Source organism: Artibeus jamaicensis, unplaced genomic scaffold (genome assembly GCF_021234435.1).
Source record: "Artibeus jamaicensis isolate MK-2021 breed Jamaican fruit bat unplaced genomic scaffold, CSHL_Jam_final contig_471, whole genome shotgun sequence".
Classification (NCBI taxonomy): domain Eukaryota; kingdom Metazoa; phylum Chordata; class Mammalia; order Chiroptera; family Phyllostomidae; genus Artibeus; species Artibeus jamaicensis.
The window spans coordinates 5,802,396-5,820,821 of NW_026521850.1; the positions used below are offsets into that span (position 1 = coordinate 5,802,396).

Genomic DNA, 18,426 nt, shown 5'->3' on the forward strand with positions numbered 1-18,426 from the left:
AAAATTGTCTTCCACAAAACCTGTCCTGGGTGCCAAAAAGTTTGGAGACCACTGTTCTAGGAGACACAGATGGAAAAATGTAAAAAAAAAAACAGACCAGGACTTCCACCAAGATGGAGGCATAGGTGGAAACACCTTGCGTCCTCGCACAACCAAATCTAAAAACAACAAAGTTTTAACAACAATAAATGCAACCAAACCACACAGAAAACTGACAATATGGAGTCCGAAAACAATGAAATGCTCAGCTAAACTGGTAAGAGGGGCGAAGCCAGCAGCGGAGCGGGTTGGCCAAAAAGATCCCCGACCGGGGTGGTGCGTAGGCAGCCGAAGGCACGGATCCCAGGTGTGGGCTAGCTACAGGCGGACACAGGGAAGAGGCGCGGCTGGCTGTCTGCGGTCGGTTGAGCATTTGTGTGCAGATAAACCAGTGAAGAGGCGAGCATTGAGACCGCACGGCGCAGGGCGGCGGGCTCACATATTTGCGCTCAGATAAACAGGTGGGGGCCAGCGGTGGGACGGACTGAGCGAGCAGAGAGGATCGCCACTGCTCCCTCTCTGACCCCGCCCCCACACAGTGTCACAAACCAGCGACCTGGGTGGCCCCTCCCTGGTGAACAACTAAGGCTCCACTCCTCATACGTAACAGGTACAAACAGATAAAAACATGGCTCAAGAACAACTTGGAGCCCCAGAGCCGATAAATATAAGAGATGAAGAAAAAGCCAAACTTTCAGATGCACAGTTCAAAACACTGGTGATCAGGATCCTCAAAGAACTGGTTGATTTTAGTCACAAATTAGAGGAACATATGAAGGCTAAACTAATTGAAATGAATAGTAATGCACAAGAATCCAATAGTTATGGAAAGGAAACTTGGACTCAAATCAAGGGAGTAGACCAGAAGGAAGGAAAAAATGACCGAATAGAAAAGAATGAAGAAACGAGAATTTTAAAAAAATGAGGAGAGGCTTAGGAACCTCCAGGACATCCCTAAATGTTCCAACATTCAAATTATAGGGGTAACAGAAGGGGAAGAGGAACAGTCATGAGTGGAAACCTTATTTGAACAAATAATAAAAGGGAACTTCCCCAATCTGGCAAAGGAAATAGACTTCCAGGAAATCTAGGAAGCTCAGAGAGTCCCAAAGAAGTTGGACCCAAGAAGGAACACACCAAGGCACATCATCATTACATTAGTCAAGATTAAATGAAAGAGAGAATCCTAGAAACAGCAAGAGATAAGGGGAAGTCACCTACAAAGGAGTTCCCATCAGACTGTCAGTGGATTTCTCAAAACAGACCTTACAGGCAAGAAGGGGCTGGAAAGAGGTATTCCAAGTCATGAAAACCAAAGACCTACAACCAAGATTGCTCTATCCAGCAAAGTTTTCATTTAGAATGGAAGGACAGATAAAGTGCTTCTCAGATAAGACCAAATTCAATGAGTTCATCATCACCAAGCCCATGTTATATGAAATGTTAAAGGGACTTATCTAAGAAAAAGAAGATAAAAAAGATGAACAGTGAAAGGACAGCAAACTCACAGTTATCAACAACCACACCTAAAACAAAAGCAAACTAAGAGGACAGCTAGATCAGGAGGGGACCATAGAAATGAAGATCACATGGAGGGTTAGCAACAGGGGAGTGGGAGGAGGAGAAGGGGGGAGAAGGTACGGAAAATAAGTAGCATAGACAGTAGATAGAAAATAGATAGGGGGGAGGGTAAGAATAGTAGGGGAAATACAGAACCTAAAGAACTTGAGACACGTGTTCATGAACTAAATGGGGGGGGGAATGGTGGGAGAGGGGTGTGCAGGGTGGAGGGGAACAGAGGGGGGAATAGAACAAATGTAATGGCACAATCAATAAACAAACAAACCAACCACACAGTAATCAGTGTTATGAAGGGGGAACATGGCAGGGGTGGCGGTGGGCAGCCAAGGGGAAGCCTGTGGGAGCCTGAGGTGGCCCCTAAGCCGGCCCTGGAAGTTGCCTCTAAACCCAAACCCAAAGGATCTGTGGGAGGTGGAGGTGGAGAGAAAGAGGGCACAGGCGAAGGCCAGAGGCGTTCCCTTCCTTCCAGAGAAGTGGGAAGGAGTCCTTCCCAGTCCCCACAGACAGGGGTCCTCCAGGTTCTCCCTGCATAGCCTGGGAGACTGAGCTGCCTTCTGGGTAAACCAGCCCACCTTGTGAGTGCCTGGCTCTCATCTGCTCCCAGGCCTACCCTGCTCATCCTTCTAATTAGTAACAGTAACAGTGTATCATTCTATTCCTTCAAGGAGTACATATTGAAAGCCTACTTTGCACCTGCCAGGGGCTTTACATGCATTACCTGACTGACTCCTCACAGGGGTTATTATCCCCATTTTTCAAATGAGAAAACTGAGGCTCAGAACCAGTAGCCCGCCAGCGGGACCCCTTAATGTCAAGCCCAACCCCGGGCTGCGCTGTCTTCAGGATCCCCGCCTCCCGTTGGGTTCGGCTCACCCTAGTGCCTTCCGCTGGGAGTCACGCAGAAGAGGGGCTTGGGCCCCATTCCCCTGTCCCTCCCAGCAGGCTGGCCAGCCCGGGCGTCGGCCACCATCCCCTCAGAAGCTGCTTGGGAGACAATGGTGGGGTCGGCGGGGGGAGGCGAGGGCGCGGGTGCCCCCTGCCCGCTGCCCTTTGTCTTCCCGCCTGCTCCCCTCGTGCGCCCCGGGAGGCTGGGAGGCGCCTCTCGCAGGCTTCCTCCTCCCTTTCTTGTGCTAATTGGGTGTCAAGCTGAGATCAGTGAGAAAGAAATCCTCTCCGGCTCGGGTTAAACTGCCGCCAAAGACCAGGGCTGAGCCCAGAATATCATTAGAACCGGAGGAAACAGGGCCCCCTCCTCGTGGGGGAGGGGCCAGTAGCTCATTCAGGCCCCTTTGAAAGTCACTTGGTCGCCCCCTCCATTGCCGCCATCGCTTCAATGGGCCCCTCGGAGGTATTTAACCTTCTTCCCTGGAATTGAAAGCGATACACCAAGCACTAGCCTGGGCGGCCACTTGCCTGTCCCGAGGGCGGTAGGACCTCCCGGGACGCTGGAGGCAGGCCCCTTGCAGCCAGCCCCTCGGGTGCAGGTTGTGGATGGGAACACTGAGGCTCCCGGGGAGACTTTGTGCCTCCGAGCCCTAGATTCCTCATCTGTGGAATGGAGGTCAAAATGGCAGCTGTTTTGTGTTATGAGTTTAATGAAACAATGCACGTGAAACGCCCCGCACAGTGCCCGGCACGCAGGAAACGCTCCCACAAGGTGACCATGACGTCTCAGGAAGTGGTTCGGCTTCCCTCAAGGGTCTCCTCGCGGGGCTCCCGAGTCTCTGGAGGTGTGCGAGAGCCAGTGCCCCTCCGCTCTCCCTTTTCACATCCAGCTTCAACTCTACAGCCCCCCCCCACCCGCCCCCCGCCAGCCTCACTGCACTTCTCTAACCTGCCCTGCTGGCCGTTCACCTCCAGGCCCTTACACTTCGCTGCTCCTTCGGGCTGGGAAACATTCCCCTCCGACTGTCGGAGCTCTTCTTCGAAAAGTCTCTCCGACCGGGAAACACGACCCCTTCAACCCCAACCCGGCACCGGGTAGGACGCCAGGCGTGGTGCAGCACGCCTTTGCTTCTTCACTGCTAGGCCACTCAGCCCAGCCCCCAGGCCGTAGATCTAGAGCTTGGGTCTCTAGCTTGCTCCCCAGGGACCCCTCACCTCCCACCCCACCCCCCTGCCCAGACGCCTTTAGAATCTGCTTCACAGATGAAATTACTCAGTGCTCTGTAAACAGTGAAGCACTATATAGATGTCAGGAAGTGCCCAGTAAACAGTACCCATCGTTAATTAATATCACAAGTGCGTTATGAGCACCTACTGTGTGCACGGAGACAACTCACACAGCCACGGCTTGGATGAGGCTGCAAGGCCTAGGGGCCCACCAGTCCCACTCCTTCATGGAGGGGCTGATGGGGCAGTGGAGAATTTATGCCTAGTCCAAGGCCTCCCTTATACACTAGCATATACCGAGGGGATATCAACTCCAGACCCTGTGCGAAGAGATTTCCACGCATGGTCTTATTGCACACCCACAAGACTGCAACGTAGAGTCCTGCAGGACAGGAAACTGAGGATGAGCCTAATGGGCTTCAACGCACACGTCAGACTGCTGAGGTGGGGCTCCCACCACTCCACACTCCTTCCGGTGCCTGTGTTTAACCTGGAGGAAGGCGTGGAGAGCACGTACTGCTGAGGGTTAAAGATACTGGACCGTGCTGTCAGCCAAACCCAGCCCTATGGAAGCCCTCAAAAGCCAAAGGCAGGGTCTTCTGGGCGGCATCCCTGCGGTCCTGCCAAGGCGGAGCACTGAGAGCCAGTGAGATTGTGCAAGCTCTGCGCGCCCTCTGCTGGCCACACTCAGGCACTGCAGCCATGCCTACCACCCCTCCCCCAACTCCACTTAGCATCTTCGCGGAGGGGCCGACTACCACCCCTCCCACACTTGCCCCCATGAGAAGCCCCACACTCCTTTTCCAAAGGTTATTTCCCCAGGAGGCAACCCAGGTTTTTTATCCTGGCCACCCTCCACCCGAACTGCCAGCTGCTGGCCTAGGGTGTGGCCTACAGGCATGTGTGGAATGAAAGGTTTTCCGGCTTTCCCCGCTTTGCTTTCCCCGCCGTCCTCTAACCCAGAAGGTGGGTGGGACCACAGGGAGGGCTGAGGGCTGGGGTTTGCATTCCAGCTCCCACTACTGCTGTGTGACCTCAGCCAAGTGACACAGATCATGGTGAGGGTTAGTGAAGACAAAAACCAAGGCCACAGTGCCTAATGCCCTCAGCAGAGGTGGACCCCTTCCCATCAGGCCAGCAGCTCCAGCCTGGGTGTGACCCCAACGTGGGGCCAAGGGCACTGCTGACCACAGCCCCGTCAGACTGCTCCAGGCCTTCCAGAGCTCTGCCAGGGCTGGCGGGGCAGCCCTGCTGCTTCCTCATAGCCTGACACCAGTAGGGAAATGCACCCCAGGCAATGAGAAGAGCCAGGGTGTGGAAGGGGGACTCTGCCCTGGGGTCAGGGTCTCTCTCCAAGGCTCTAAGCAGCCCTTTCCTCACGATGGCTTCCTTCAGCTCTCTGAATCCCCGATTCTTCCCATCTCACCGAGGACTGTCACTTACCTAAAGATCACAAGCTCTTGAGTGGCATGCCTACTTTGGACTTGCGAGCTAGACGCCTTGTAAGACAGGTGGGAACTGAAATGTGGGGTGTGGCATCTTATCACCCTAGGTCCCCATGTGTGAATAGATGGGGGAGTGAAGGGGCCGGAGGGGCAGGAGGGGGTGGGGCCTGAGGTCGGGTGAGCTCAGGTGGCAGGCACACAGGCTGGGGGGGGGGGCGGTCAAGGCAGTTTATTGGCCCCTGAGTACTCCCCACCTGTCCTCTCAAAGCAGGTCAGGACTGAGATGGAGAAGATGACAGACAGACCCACAAAGACAGAAAGGCCCTGCCTGAGGGACAGCCAGGCAGACACCTGGGGAGAGGATAGGAGAGAGGGAGGCCATCCCATCTGGGTGGTCTGCTGTAGGTGGGGGCCCTTCTCCCATCCTCCCAGAGGCGGGCAGAGCCAAGTCACGTTAGAGCAGCTTTGGCGCCTGGAGCCTCTCTGACTAGCTGACAGACGGCCACCTCTGCCCCTGCCCACTGTGCTGGCTCCCCGAGTCTGGGCCAGCGTCTGCCCCAGCCCCATCTACAACACCCCTGCTCTGGGGAGTGCTTGGATCCTCCACCGCCCCCCGACCTAACCCAAGACATCATCCCCAGGGGCCCAGTCAGTCTCAGCCGGGGGACCTGCCTGGCCTTGAAGACAAACGTGGACATGAGGCTTTCACAGAAAGCCGCTGGGGGAGGGGGGTGGCGGCAGTGAGTCACTTGGCAGTTTGAAGAGGGAGGGGGGTCAGCGCCTCACAGTTGAGGGGCTGGGCCCTGCTTGCTTTGGTCTGGCATTGCCCAGGACCCTTCTGGGGTGGGAGCTGGGGCTCTGGATCCAGCATCCGCTGGCCCTGAGAGGGATCGGGGCGAATCACAGCTTTTCCTCGCCAGCCTGGATGCGGGTGTAGGCCTCTTGGTCCAGGGGGACGTAGCGGCCCTTCCGGGCGTCCATGTAGAACAGTGGGTCTTTCACAACCGCAGGGTTGAAGCCCTCCTTCCGCAGCTCTGTCTTCTGCAACTTGAACGTCCCTGAGGGAGCAGAAGACAGGGAAGGAGAGTCAGAGGGTGCAGGGCAGGGGCTGAGCAACCCACCCAGCAGAGCTGAAGATGGACAGAGGGCCGGAGAGACCAGGAAAGGGCACCGCCCTGCCACATGAGGGTGAACCCACCACTCAGGTGTTCCCTGGAAGACAACCAGGACCTCTAGAAGCACAACTTGGAACTCAGTACCTACAGTCCCCAGGCCTAGCACAGAGCCCGGCACATAGTAGATCCTCAATGTTTGTTCCATCAGTGAACCAATGAACCTTCTGTCTCTGAAGGCTCAACCTGCTCACTTGTACACAGGGAGGTCAGTTTGCCCACTACCTGGCAAGTCTATGGGTGAAGGTCAAGCGACAACCACCCAGGTCTCTCCAGAAGAAACCCGGAAGGGGCCGAACCTGTTTTATGAAGCTCAGGCAGGAGGCGCAGGAAGATGGGGCGGGCGTACAGGGGCAGTTCCTTCTCCAGGAGCTGGGCAAAGCGCTCCAGGTCACAGTTGCCAGAAGGGTTGGCCACAGCAGCCATCCCAGCTCGGCCCTCAGTTCCTGAGGGCAGAAGAGTGGACAGTGAGCGGCCCGCGGTGGCCCCTGGTGGTACCTTCCACACACCCCCAAAAGTACCTGGCACTTCCACGCCAAACACCGCCACGTCGGCCATGTCCAGCAGGCGGCTAAGTGTGCCCTCCACCTCCGTGGTGGATACGTTCTCGCCTTTCCAGCGGAACGTGTCCCCCGTGCGGTCTCGGAAATACAGGTAGCCCAGCTCGTCCATCACCAGCACGTCGCCTAGGGAGGTGTTAGGTGTGGGCAGTCTTCAGCCAGCCCAGCTCAGGGCCCAGGGGCTTGGGCCTAGCAGTCCTCACCGGACCCCTAGGATCTGCGTAACTGTAGGGGAAGGGACTGGGGGAGTCCTGGGGAGGTGTTCCCTGAAGCGGGGGGGAAGGCCCCTCATGCCTCTCCGACAGGGCTGTGAAGGGCTGGGAGAGGTGGCCACTCACCGGTGAGGTAGGCCTGGTCCCCCTTGCTAAAGACATCCTGGGCAATCTTCTTATTGTTGGCACCCTGGTTGAGGTAGCCATCGAAGCGCCGCAGGGGGTCCTGCTGAATGATGCGGCCCACCAGCTGGCCGGGCTCCCCTGGGGGCAGGGAAGGCAGGGCCAGATTTGCTTGGGTGGTCTCTCCCACTGGCTCCCCCGTCCTCAAATGTACCCTGCAGTGTGACCGGTCTGACTTCTGGTCACACTGCTTCTTGCAGAAAGGCCCATCTCTCCCCGCGCCAGAGCCCCCCAGGGCAGGCCACTCCTCGTGACAGGTCTGACACGGTAGGCACACGGTGACGTCTGGCCAGTTGAGTGGACAGAAAGAGGAACGAGCAGATGGAAGGGGGGCCAGGCCCTAAGGGGACAGTCTGGCCAAAGCCAGTGGTCCCCAGGCTCCTGGCTCAGCTCGAGAGCTTCCTGTTCCACACCACTCGACCCTTAGGGCCCCAGGAAGCAGTGCCGAGGGCGGCCATCAGCCCCGCCGCACCTGCAGGGACTCAGGCACAGGGCTAAAGAGCTGAGCCAGGGTCACCCAGGAGGCCTGGACCCAGCGCCTCCGGCACAGAAGTAAATGAACAGACAAGGCTGGTTGGCTGGGACAGTGAGAGAACGGGTGGATGACTGGAGAGCTGCAGGAATAAGTGACCTGTAGCCCTGAGAGAACTGGGTGATGGCCACTGGTCGGAACAGGGTTACCACACACCCAGCCCGGTCCTGCCTCTCTCCCGGGCCAACCTGCCCACCCGCCGCCCCCCATTCCCACCCCAGGGCCGACCTGGCTGGCAGGGAAGGCAGACGCCGTCGGGCCCCCGGATGAGCTCCATGGTGTCCTCGTTGACACGTACCAGCCGGATCGGGTACACGAAGGACAGGATGCGGCTATTGAAGCCGCAGGCCCCTACCTGTAAAGGCCAAGACTTGGGCCTGGGCTCCCCACCACGGGTCCAGAACTGGACAGCGTGTGTACGGAGGCCCGAGGCACCCACAGCCCCTGGCCGGAGCCCCGCCCGGCCCTGCTGCCGGTGCCTCCCACCCTGGGTCGCACCTGGCTGTCGAAGTTGCCCAGGCTGCAGTTGCATTCAGTGGCCCCGTAGAACTCAGCCACCTGGGAGATGTTGAAACGACCAGCAAACTCGGTCCAGATGGACTGCCGGAGGCCGTTGCCCAGTGCCATGCGCACCCGGTGCCGGCGTTCCGCCTCCCGGGGCGGCTGGTTCAGGAGGTAGCGGCACAGCTCCCCGATGTACTGCACGATCTGGGGGCGAACCTGGTGTGAGTGCGGCCCCTGAGGACGCTCTCACTGCCTGCCTCCCCACTCGGCGATCCTTTCCCTCGCCGGGTCCCCACATCCCCCACTGAGCAATGAACAACTGGCTGCCTCGGCTGCAGGACAGACGCCCCCACGTGGCAGCAGTGGAGGGCCGTGAGGGGCGGGGTCAAGTACAACTCACTCACCGTGCAGTTGTACTTGACACAGTCATCCCAGAAGCGAGAGGCTGAGAACTTCTTCCGGATGACCACTGTCAGGCCGTGCAGCAGGCACTGCCCGATTCCCACAATGTTTCCTGAAGGCAGAGTAGGACCTGGAGGTCAGGGACCTGGGACACCCTACCCTGGGTCCCCCTCTTCCCTGTCTTCACCCTCCAACACCAATGATCCGGCCTCTCCCCTGGTGAGACATCGTCCACAGCTCCCCAGTGCCCAGGGAATGAAGTACACTTGCTCCCAGAGCCTGCGGTGCTGGCCCCACATGCCTGCTCCGATACCCATGATGCACCCATAATGCTGTCATTCAACCGAGGGGACCAAGCTAGCCTGCGCTGTGTCTGCACCTCACAGGGCCTGCCTTGAGGGCACCTCTTCCAGGAAGCCTTCCCAGCTGTCACGGGGCTGCTCCCTCGAGCTGAGCTCCTATTCCCCAGCCCTCTCACACTCACCAAGCTCCTTCTCATACCATGAGAGGTGGGTTCCTGTCACTCGCTCTGCCCCAAACACACACCCAACTCTCAGCACCTTGAGGGCAGGGACTATATTAATTTATTTCTCCCTTCCTTTAAGGCCCTAAGACCAAGCAGTGAGACCGTGCACATGTGCGGAAACAGAACAGCCAGACCAGCCAAGGTGCCCTGCAGGACACGGCCACACGTGCCACCTGACTGGAGTGCCGGTGCTCATTCAGAGCCCCAGTCAATGGCCACGGCTGGGTCTGAACCCTGATTTTACTCTAAAGCTCATGTGTTTCTACTGCAACACGCTGCCTGCCAAGAGCGGTGGGGTTCCCGAGGCCCCAGGGGTTCTGGAGACGGAGGGCGGCCCAAGGTACCTGCCGAGTGGTAGAGCGGGAGGCAGTCGTAAACAATGTCGTCGGGCCGCATGCGAAATCCGTAGTACACCAGGGCAGCCATGCGGTAATACCTGGGAGGGCAGAGGGCTCAGTGGGCCCCCGGGGGGCAGACGGGGAGGCTCCGGGGCCCTGCTGCAGCCCTGCCACCCTCCCCCAGACTCCGGCCCCGTACCTGCTGTGCACCACGATGGCGGCTTTCGGCAGCCCTGTGGTACCTGATGTGTAGATGTAGAAGAGCTTATCTGAAAAACAGACCCACGGGCAGCTGTGAGTGGGAGCAGCACAGGGCCGAGCACGGGGTGGGACGTGTGCCCACGACCACCTGCCTCCTCCAGAAAGCCCGTCCGATGAGCCTGGACACCCCTGTCTGCTCTCATGCCTGCACCCATTCCATCAATAAGCATGTTCTGGGTGCCCCTCTGTGCCGAGCCCAGGGAGACGTCGGTGACCAGTTACTGAGTCCTTCCCATCACACCTTAGTTCCCACGTATCTTTTGCAATCCTCAAAAATCACTTTCTGTCACCGTTCCCAAGTTTATGGCTGTAGGAGCCGGGGCTCAGAGGGTGGCGCAGGCGTCCGGGGTCAGACAAGGGAAGCAGCAGAGCTGGGGTACGAACCCAGCCCAGGCTCTGGAACACCAGGGGATACAGCAAGCCCCGGGCTCCACAAAACAGCGTACAGGCGGGAGGGCCCGAGGGGCTGCCTGGAGGAGGGGAGGGGACGGCAGGCAGCCCAGTGCAGAGAGAGGTCGCAGCCCAACAGGGGCCTGCAGTGAACAGGGACTGAGTGAATACAGAAGGGTCCTGCCCTTGGCCCAACCCTGCCCCAACTTCAGAACCTCCTCAAAGGCTTGTTCGACGAGTCAGAATCCGATTTTGTGAGGTCCGGTGCGCCCGGCACTGTGCCTGGCACGTTCACACACATCAGCTCATTTAACCTGCATGGTGGCCCCAGGGCTACTGTTCCCAATTTCCCAGATGAAAAAGGGAGGTGACATGACTCACTCCAGGTCACTTGGCAAGTATGCAGCGGAACCCAGGCGTCTGGCCCCCAGGACAGTGACCTCTCCTTGACCATCTTAGATCCCCTCTGTGGGGATGGGGGACTCACCTGTGAAGCCCTTGTCAGGGCGACTGGGCAGGTTCTTGGGGGCTTCCTCCAGCAAGGGGTCCAGGTGCTTTGCGTTGGCAGGCGCCGAGCCGGGCTCCCACGGTCCGGAGCAGAAGAGACTGAGCGCAGGGTCCAGGCTGGCGTGGATCTCACAGACGGCTGCGGGGAGACGGGGCGGATCAGCAGGCAGGCTGTTCCCAGGAGTGCTGCTCACACCGGGGCTGGCCGTGCTCTCGGGGGAGGCTGGTTGGATGGGCGGGCCTCTATGTTATAAGGAGCAACAGCTCCCATTAGCCACTGGCTGACTCTTGATGTGCATCCTGCTGCCCACACCGCCTAGGACACAGGCACCAATATCCACCCATTTTACAGATGAGGAAATTGAGGCTCTGAGAACGAGGGGCTTGGTCACAGCCAGGCTGTGCTGAAGCTGGGACCCGAAACCAGCTCTGCCTCACACCCAGATCTGCACTCTTACCGACTGTACTGGCCTCGTCTGCGGAGGTCTGGCCAGAAAGGCGGGATGGGCTCAGAGGCTGGCCGACCCCAGCCTCTTCAGACAGTGGGAACCTTCTCAGACTCCTGCATGTACTACAGACATCCCAGTGGTCCCCCGCCCTGGGCACAGGCTGGTCCCGGCCCACCTGGCCCCTTTTCCTTGGGCTTCCTTTTGATTTGCCCAAATACCTCCCCTGTCCTGGCTGAATCCTTCTACCTCCCCTTTCAACATCTTAATAACCTTCCCCGTCCATTATCCCACACCCCGCAGCAGCGTGGGAGAAAAGAACAGGGACACTACAGCCAAGCCCAGGGCAACTCTGGGTTCCGCCACTTACAGATGCTTGCGTAACAGTGGGTGAGCTGCTCACCTCCCTATGAACCTATTTCCTCATCTGAAAGCCAGTGACAGTCCCTTCCCCACCAGGCTCTGTGAAGGTGAGAGCACCGTGCTCAGCACTCGGTCGGCGCCCAGTGTGGCAGGACGCGGAACGAGCTCTGCAGGGCAGCAGAGAGAGGTTCCTGTTCCTACTTTACAGACGAGGAAATGAGGCCTGATGAACCACGAGGATGGTTACCACTAAATCCGAGGGCTCACCTAGCACCAGCCACTGTGTCAGTTCCTCTGGTGAAGGATCACCTTGATGATGGCACGTGGGAGGCAGCACAGTGAGGAAACTGGGGCACAGAGAACTCCGGCCCCTTCCCTCGGGTCACCAGCTCACCAGGGTGGCAGAGCCCGGGCTGTGTGGCTCCAGGGCTCCTGCCCTTAACCCCTGAGCTATGCAGCCTCCCCCAGGGCTAGACAGGGGAGTGTGGTCTGTGCAAAGTCCCATGGGACTCCCTGCCTGTCCCCTGCCCCCTGGGGGCTTACCTGGTGCCATCTCACTGCCAAAGATGAGGGCCCGGGCCCGGGAAGTGGTCAGGCAGTGGCGCAGGGCGTCCCGCCGGAGGTTGGTGTTGATCAGCGCCGCCTCCACACCGACCTTGGCCATGCCCAGCCACAGGCCCACGAACTCGTTGCGGTTCTCCATGAAGAGGGCCACCACATCGCCGGAGGCCAGGCCCCGGGCCTGCAGGAAGTTGGCCACACTGTTCGAGTAGTCGTCCAGCTGGCGGAAGGTCCAGTGGGTGTCTGTGCCCTCAAAGATCAGGGCTGTCTTGTCGGGGTGGCGCTGCACCGTGGAGGCAAACAAAACGGGCACCGTCCGCCGTTGCCGCAGGTACCGCTGGACCTTTGCCTTCACCGTCAGGAGCACCAGGCCGCCGCTGTGCAGGAGCCAGCAAGGGAGTTGTGACCGCTGGGGCTGGGAGTGGGTCCCACGGTCCTGGCCCAGGGCGCTGCCCCACGGGCCTGACACTCCTGGGCCCAGTCACCTGCAACACTCTCCCTGTCCATCACCCACTCGCTGATGCTGCACAGGGGCCAGGCGATTACTCCCTCCCCTGTACAGAGGGGGAAACTGAGGCTCTGCCAGCAGATGGCTTGTCCTGCCTTCATGGGACGGGGAGTGGGGCTGTGGTCAAAACTAAGATTTGAAGCCCAGTCCTCTCTGGCTCCACAGTTCAATTCCTACTACTGTCCGCGTCTGCTCTGCGTCATTGGCTGCTCTGTCAGAGCCTTCTGGGACGCCAGGGCCCAAGCTGAGGTCCAAACTCCTCTTCCGGGGCTTCCCACAGCGCCACATCCGAGCTCCCCCCGCTTCTCCATGGTAAATAAAAGGTAAATTTGTCATCTGTCCAGCCTCTATCTCTGTGAGCCCAGCAGGAGCAGCAGAGGGAGGGCTCTGTCTCACTCACCACCTTCTCCTCCACCCTGCTCAGCACCAGGCCGAGTGTTTGTGGCATCTCTGGCCTTAGCCCCCTTTCCAGCTCTGCCCCTGCCACCTCTGACCCCTGAACTCCCTCAGCTTCCCGGCCCCCAGGCCTTTGCTAATGCTACACCCTCTGGCTGGAATCCCTTGCCCCACCACCTTACGGTGTCTCTCAAGAACAACCACCTCGCCTCCAGGAGGCCTCCTCTGGTCCCCTAAGGCCCTGACCCATCGCCATTCCTCCCTGTCCACACTCCCGCAGCTCTCAGCTGCTACCGCCCTTCTTGCAGTGGCCACTCGATACTTCTTCCTGCAATCAAACCAGACTAACAAATGCTGAGTTTCCTGTTCCCGGTGTAGGTCACTGTTTTGGGCGCTGGGACACTTATGTGAGCAAGACTGCCAGGGTCTCTACCCACACTGCACCGCTAGTTTAGGGATTTACTGTGCCCCCTAATTATCTCCCTGACCAGTCTAAGCTTGTCCTGGGCCTGGGTCTGCCTCGCTCCTCTCTGGGCCCCAGAGCCTGGTGCCTGGCACGGAGAGGGTGGCCGTAAGTGTTCCTGGTACAGGATACGGACCAGAAACACCTGCAGAGCACATCGGACATTCTCTGGGGAAAAGATCCTCCCAGGCATCTGATTCAGGGCCCTGCTCTTGAACTCAGGCCAACCCAAGGACAGGACTTCTCCCACAGGATTCTTGTCACCCTCTCACAAGCTACTGCATGTCCTCGGGACCCTTTCAGATGTCTCTGCAACACAGCTGGTGTTCTGTGTCCTGTCCCAGGCCCCCAAGTCTGCCCCAGGCTAAGGAGCACCAGGCAGGTTAAGGAGATTCCCTAGGAGGGGACTGTGACCTTGGAGACGGAGGTCCAGGTACTGTGCCAGGGGAAGGGTGTGGAGCACAGGCTGATCCTTTGGGGCCCAGGTACCCTGGGCTGTTAGAGGCCGAGCCCGGAGAGGTGTGGGAGACTCCAGGAAGGGCTACACCAGGTACTCACAAGACATCGCGCCTGATGGTCTTGATGAAGATCCGGACAAAGCGCCAGCCCCCCGACCCCAGGTAGAGAAGCAGCAGGGAGAACCCCACTTGCGTCCATGGCAGTTTCAGCACCAGCTTGGAGAACAGCAACACTCCAACGAGAGACGCCCCGAGCAGCATTGTGACCTGTGGGCACAGGGTAGTCAGTGGACCCAAGGGAAGTGTCTAGATTTCCCACGTCTGGCCCAGTCAGCCAGGCCACTATGATCCCAAGGGGTCCACGTGAAGTGAGACTTAGAGACACTGGGTGCCGTGGCTGGAGACAGGGCCCCTTTCCAGGGCGGTCTGGAAGGGGCAGGCTAGAGGCATGGGACTTGAGGTCAGGAGTTCCAGCGATGACAGGCAGGAGGCTGGGTTCTAGTCTGCTTGTCCCATCTCTGCCCACAACTCTCCAAGTGACCTTGGGCAAGTCCCTTTCCCACGTCAGGACTTAGTCTCCCCCTCTATGCAATGGGCATAGTGAGATTTGTTCTCATAAACCCTCCAGCCAAAATAGGACAGCCTATTCTCCTGACATCCAGGGTCCCTAACCAAAATGGCTTGAACAGAGGTACTAACTCAAGTGCCTCTGGCTCAACTCGGTACCCAAAGACCTAGGGAAGTTCTATGGACGGACCAGGCCAATCCCCAATACTCAGAGGGACAGCGTCCTGCCGTCCTGGCGGGGAAGGGGCCCTGCTCAGTGTCTGTCCGGAGGCTAGGGCAGCGCCATGCCTCTGCTAGCCCATAGAGGGCGACAGAGCAAAGGAGGTAGAGGCCGGAGGTACCTGAGAGGTGACCGCCCAAAGAGGAAAGAGAATTGAGAGGAGAAGGGCCTTGAAGGCATCCCCTCCCACAAATACCCTCAGCAAGCCACTCAGACGAATATTTGGGGATTGGGCTGGCGGGGGGGAGAGACCTGGCTGGGCTGAGATTAGGACACTTGGGTTCTATTCCTGGCGCTTTAAGGATCTGCTCAAGAGGGCGGCAGATGGGACTGAGTTTTTCTTCGGGTCCTCCTATACCTGGAGAGGGGGTGAAGGTCAAGGCTGTAATGTAGCCTAAGAGCCTCCAAGCCAGAATGAGGACATGGCCTGAACCACAGGGAGCCCTTACAGATCATCTCCCTTTCCTTCAGGAGAAAAGGAAAAGCCGGGAGGAGAATGAACCAGCAACCCCAACTCCAAGGCCATGATCTCCCAGGTTCTCAGACCGCAGGCCTCCCAGAGCCCGCCAGGGATGGAGTGTGGAGAGAGGGGGATGCCTAGGTTCCTGCGGGCCCCTGTCCCAGGTCGTTGCGGAGAGCCCTGGCCCCTAAGGAGCCAGGGTAGCAAAGCACCTAGCAAGGAGACAGAGCAGTAGGGTGCGCCTCCCACCCCAGGCCGGCACCGTCACCTCTCTGCGATGGGGCCGGGCACATTCTCCCGCTCCGGGACCCACCTTCCAGGCTTATGCTCACCCGGCGTCGGCCCCGCCGTGCGGCGACCCGTCCAGATGCGGCCCGGCAGCGGCAGCGGAGTGGGGAGTGCGGGGGGCATTAGCCGCCCCTGGGCGCGCGGAGCCGGGTCTCAGCAGCCCTTCGCCAGCTCCGCGCCCTGCACGAAGCGGCCAGCCCCGCCCGCCGCCCGCCTCCCTCCACCGCCCGCCCGTGGCACTCCACCCCCGTCCGCCTCCAGCAGCCCAAACCGGCTGCGCCGGCCGGCAACACCACCTTCCGCGCCTTCCCCAGGGCAGGCGAGCCGCAGAGCCGGCGGCGCGGCGCAGCGCAGCCCTAGCGCGCAAGACGTCGCTTAGTCCAGTCCGCCCTGTACGCATGCGCTGCTCTAAGTGGCACCCTGGGAGTTGTAGTCCTTGCCGCAAAGACCCCCTCCACCCCCCCCCGCCCCACCCCTTCTACCCCAGGATCAGTAAGAGACAGGCGGACTCTGCCTAGATTCTGAGCTCCCAAAACCCGAGCAGCTGGACATGGGGAAGAGCGCTCCTCCCCGCTACGTTGGCGGAGTCCCCGTGTAGACCCGAGTAGGGTTCTGCAAAGGCCCAACGCCACACCTGCAAGAGAACTAGAAGGGTGGTTTCAGACCGAAAGCTTAGCAGGATTAACTCCAGTCACAGGCTCTGTTGCACAATGGCTAGTGCACTGGACCTCTACTGGAATTTGGAATGGTTATTTAGAGGTTGTGAGTGCGAGTCTCCCTGGAGTGCAGCTCCTCCCTCAATTCCATTCAGGCGTCTCATGACCACAGTACCTGTAGAAGATTCTAAAGAACTGCACCCTTGAGTGCCTCTCACCTCTGCTTCAGGGGTGACAATGAGCCTGGTGTCTGGATGACTGGGTAGGAATACTTCCCTATCCAGGGCATCTCGTAAGCAACCGGGTGCACCTAGTGGTACAAAGGCCACAGGTCCGGAGTCCTGTAACTACTGCAACTTTGGCCTCCCTATGGCCAACCTCCAAATCAGCTACCGTATTTGTCATGCCACTCGCTGAGATCTGGGCCATTGGCCAGATTCCCAACCCCGTACGGCTCTGCGCCTCTGGAGACTTGGCACCTTCATAATGCAAACAAGGTGGGCATCCATGGCTGTCCTCGGTTTTTCAACAGATCCCTAGTCCATTAGTCCAGGAGAAGTCTTTGAAAGGTGTCTATTCATGGAGATTAAAAATTAAAATTTGGTCTGGTATTAGTATTTGGACCTATTTCTTCCAGAGTGTATGTACGGTGCATCCTTTTGGGGGATCTAGGTAAATGAAAGCACCGCCTTTACAGGGCGTGGGTGTTACAAGCAGGAGGCAGCGGTGCTGCACAGGGGTTATGGGCATGGTGTCCAACAGACTTGAGTCAACTTCTCAGTTGAAAATTCAAAGTCCCCTTTCTTCTTGTATGTAACAATGAAGACACGCTAACAGTGACAGCCTCACAGGGCTGGTGCAGTGCCATGGGGAGCACCTGGATTAGCACCTGACGTCATTTGTTATTGTGGCTTACGGGCTCACTGGTCACAAACTGCCTACAAAATCTGGATGTGAAGACTGCATCTGACCCGTAGGGCTCAGCAAATAAAAAGAACTTGCCAAATATTTGTCGAATGAATAAGAGTGGATCGGAAGTGCTGACCTTATCCACACCAGGATCCAGGAGTATAAACATGATTATTTCTGTATCAACTGCTGAGGCCAAATACAGAGAAGGCAAATGAGAATTTGAAGGTTGGTTGGTGACCAGCCGCCTCCCCGCCTGCCTGTTCTCCCTCACTCAGGTCAGTCACAGTGGCAAAGCCAGAGCAGTAACCCCAACAGATGCTGGGCCAGGCCTGAGGGGTAGGGGTAAGGGGACCCGGAGGAAACCAGGCAGTGTGCCTTTAAGTTGCTTACAGGCTACTTGGCCACACAGAGGACTGGCGGAGATTAGATCGCTGGGCTTGCCCTCACCAAGCGCTCACTGCACGTCTGTTCATACCTACCATTGTTGTGACGTCTGCTTTGGCTGTAGTCAGACACACCTGGGCCACCCTGCCAGCTCCGCCTGTGAGGCGTTGGGCAAACTGCCTTTCCCCACGGAGCCTCGGTGCCCTCGTTTGTAGAATGGAAATACCTACCTCCTGGGGCTGGGTGTCATTGAGTCAGTGAGGAGGTGCGTGTCATGCTGTTGACACAGAGCTGGCACCGGCAAGGCCTCAGCTGCTGCAAAGTTGTTCAGCTCCAGGAGGGCAGGGATGCAGCTGTCCGGATCACTGAGAAGCCCCAGCAATCAGCAAATACTCAGGAGATATTTGTGAAATGACTGAAGACTAGGGGGCTTGTGCATCAGAATCCACGGGCAGGGGAGGGCCACGTGGTGGGGTGTGGCAGGAAGGACTTGGTGTGCCAGGCCAAGCTGACCCTGGTGTAGTGAGGAAGCACCAGAGGTTCTTAGGAAGGGCAGGGGCTGGGGGCTGCCGCTGGTGGGACAGGCTCTGCTCAGGCTGACATCAAAGTGGGCTCTCTACCCCCAACATGACCCCCATCTGCCCTGCACTAGGGAACTAACATCAGCCTTAAACCTCCAGACTTCTCTGAGACTGCCATTTGGACTCACCTGAATTGAATCCCCCAAGGACTGAAGTGGTTTGGCCCCTGGCACACAGTAGGTGCCTACCCCAAAGCTATTTAGTTGTGTTTGGCATTAGGGACCTCTGAGCTGTGTGAGTCCTCCCACTCTGGGTGTGTGCAAAGCACATACCTCTGGCTTATTGTGTACATGGTGACTTCAGAGGCCTCAAGGGGCCTTCGTGGCAAATGACATCTCCCACTTCCTCAGTGCTTACTGCGTGCTAAAGCAGTGCTCGGACACGTGGCCCTGTTGCAAG

The 18,426-nt window shown here is 58.4% G+C and overlaps 1 protein-coding gene across 3 annotated transcripts; it reads right to left on the reverse strand.

The window, feature by feature from the left end:
• Nucleotides 1–5,391: 5,391 nt before the first annotated feature.
• Nucleotides 5,392–16,472, reverse strand: SLC27A4 (solute carrier family 27 member 4). Of its 3 annotated transcripts, none has more exons than XM_037151622.2 (13): nucleotides 16,369–16,472; nucleotides 14,060–14,226; nucleotides 12,117–12,511; nucleotides 10,745–10,903; nucleotides 9,806–9,875; nucleotides 9,613–9,704; nucleotides 8,745–8,854; nucleotides 8,335–8,544; nucleotides 8,065–8,191; nucleotides 7,248–7,385; nucleotides 6,871–7,035; nucleotides 6,649–6,795; nucleotides 5,392–6,235 (listed from the first exon to the last, which is right to left on the reverse strand). In XM_037151622.2, the coding sequence occupies exons 2-13, from the start codon at nucleotides 14,218–14,220 to the stop codon at nucleotides 6,078–6,080; spliced, it is 1,932 nt and encodes a 643-aa protein (XP_037007517.2). In that variant the 5' UTR covers nucleotides 14,221–14,226; nucleotides 16,369–16,472; the 3' UTR covers nucleotides 5,392–6,077. The 3 variants fall into 3 exon arrangements, with proteins under 3 accessions (XP_037007517.2, XP_037007583.2, XP_037007437.2); XM_037151688.2 differs by lacking the exon at nucleotides 16,369–16,472 and adding an exon at nucleotides 15,539–15,741; XM_037151542.2 differs by lacking the exon at nucleotides 16,369–16,472 and adding an exon at nucleotides 15,520–15,740.
• Nucleotides 16,473–18,426: the final 1,954 nt, after the last annotated feature.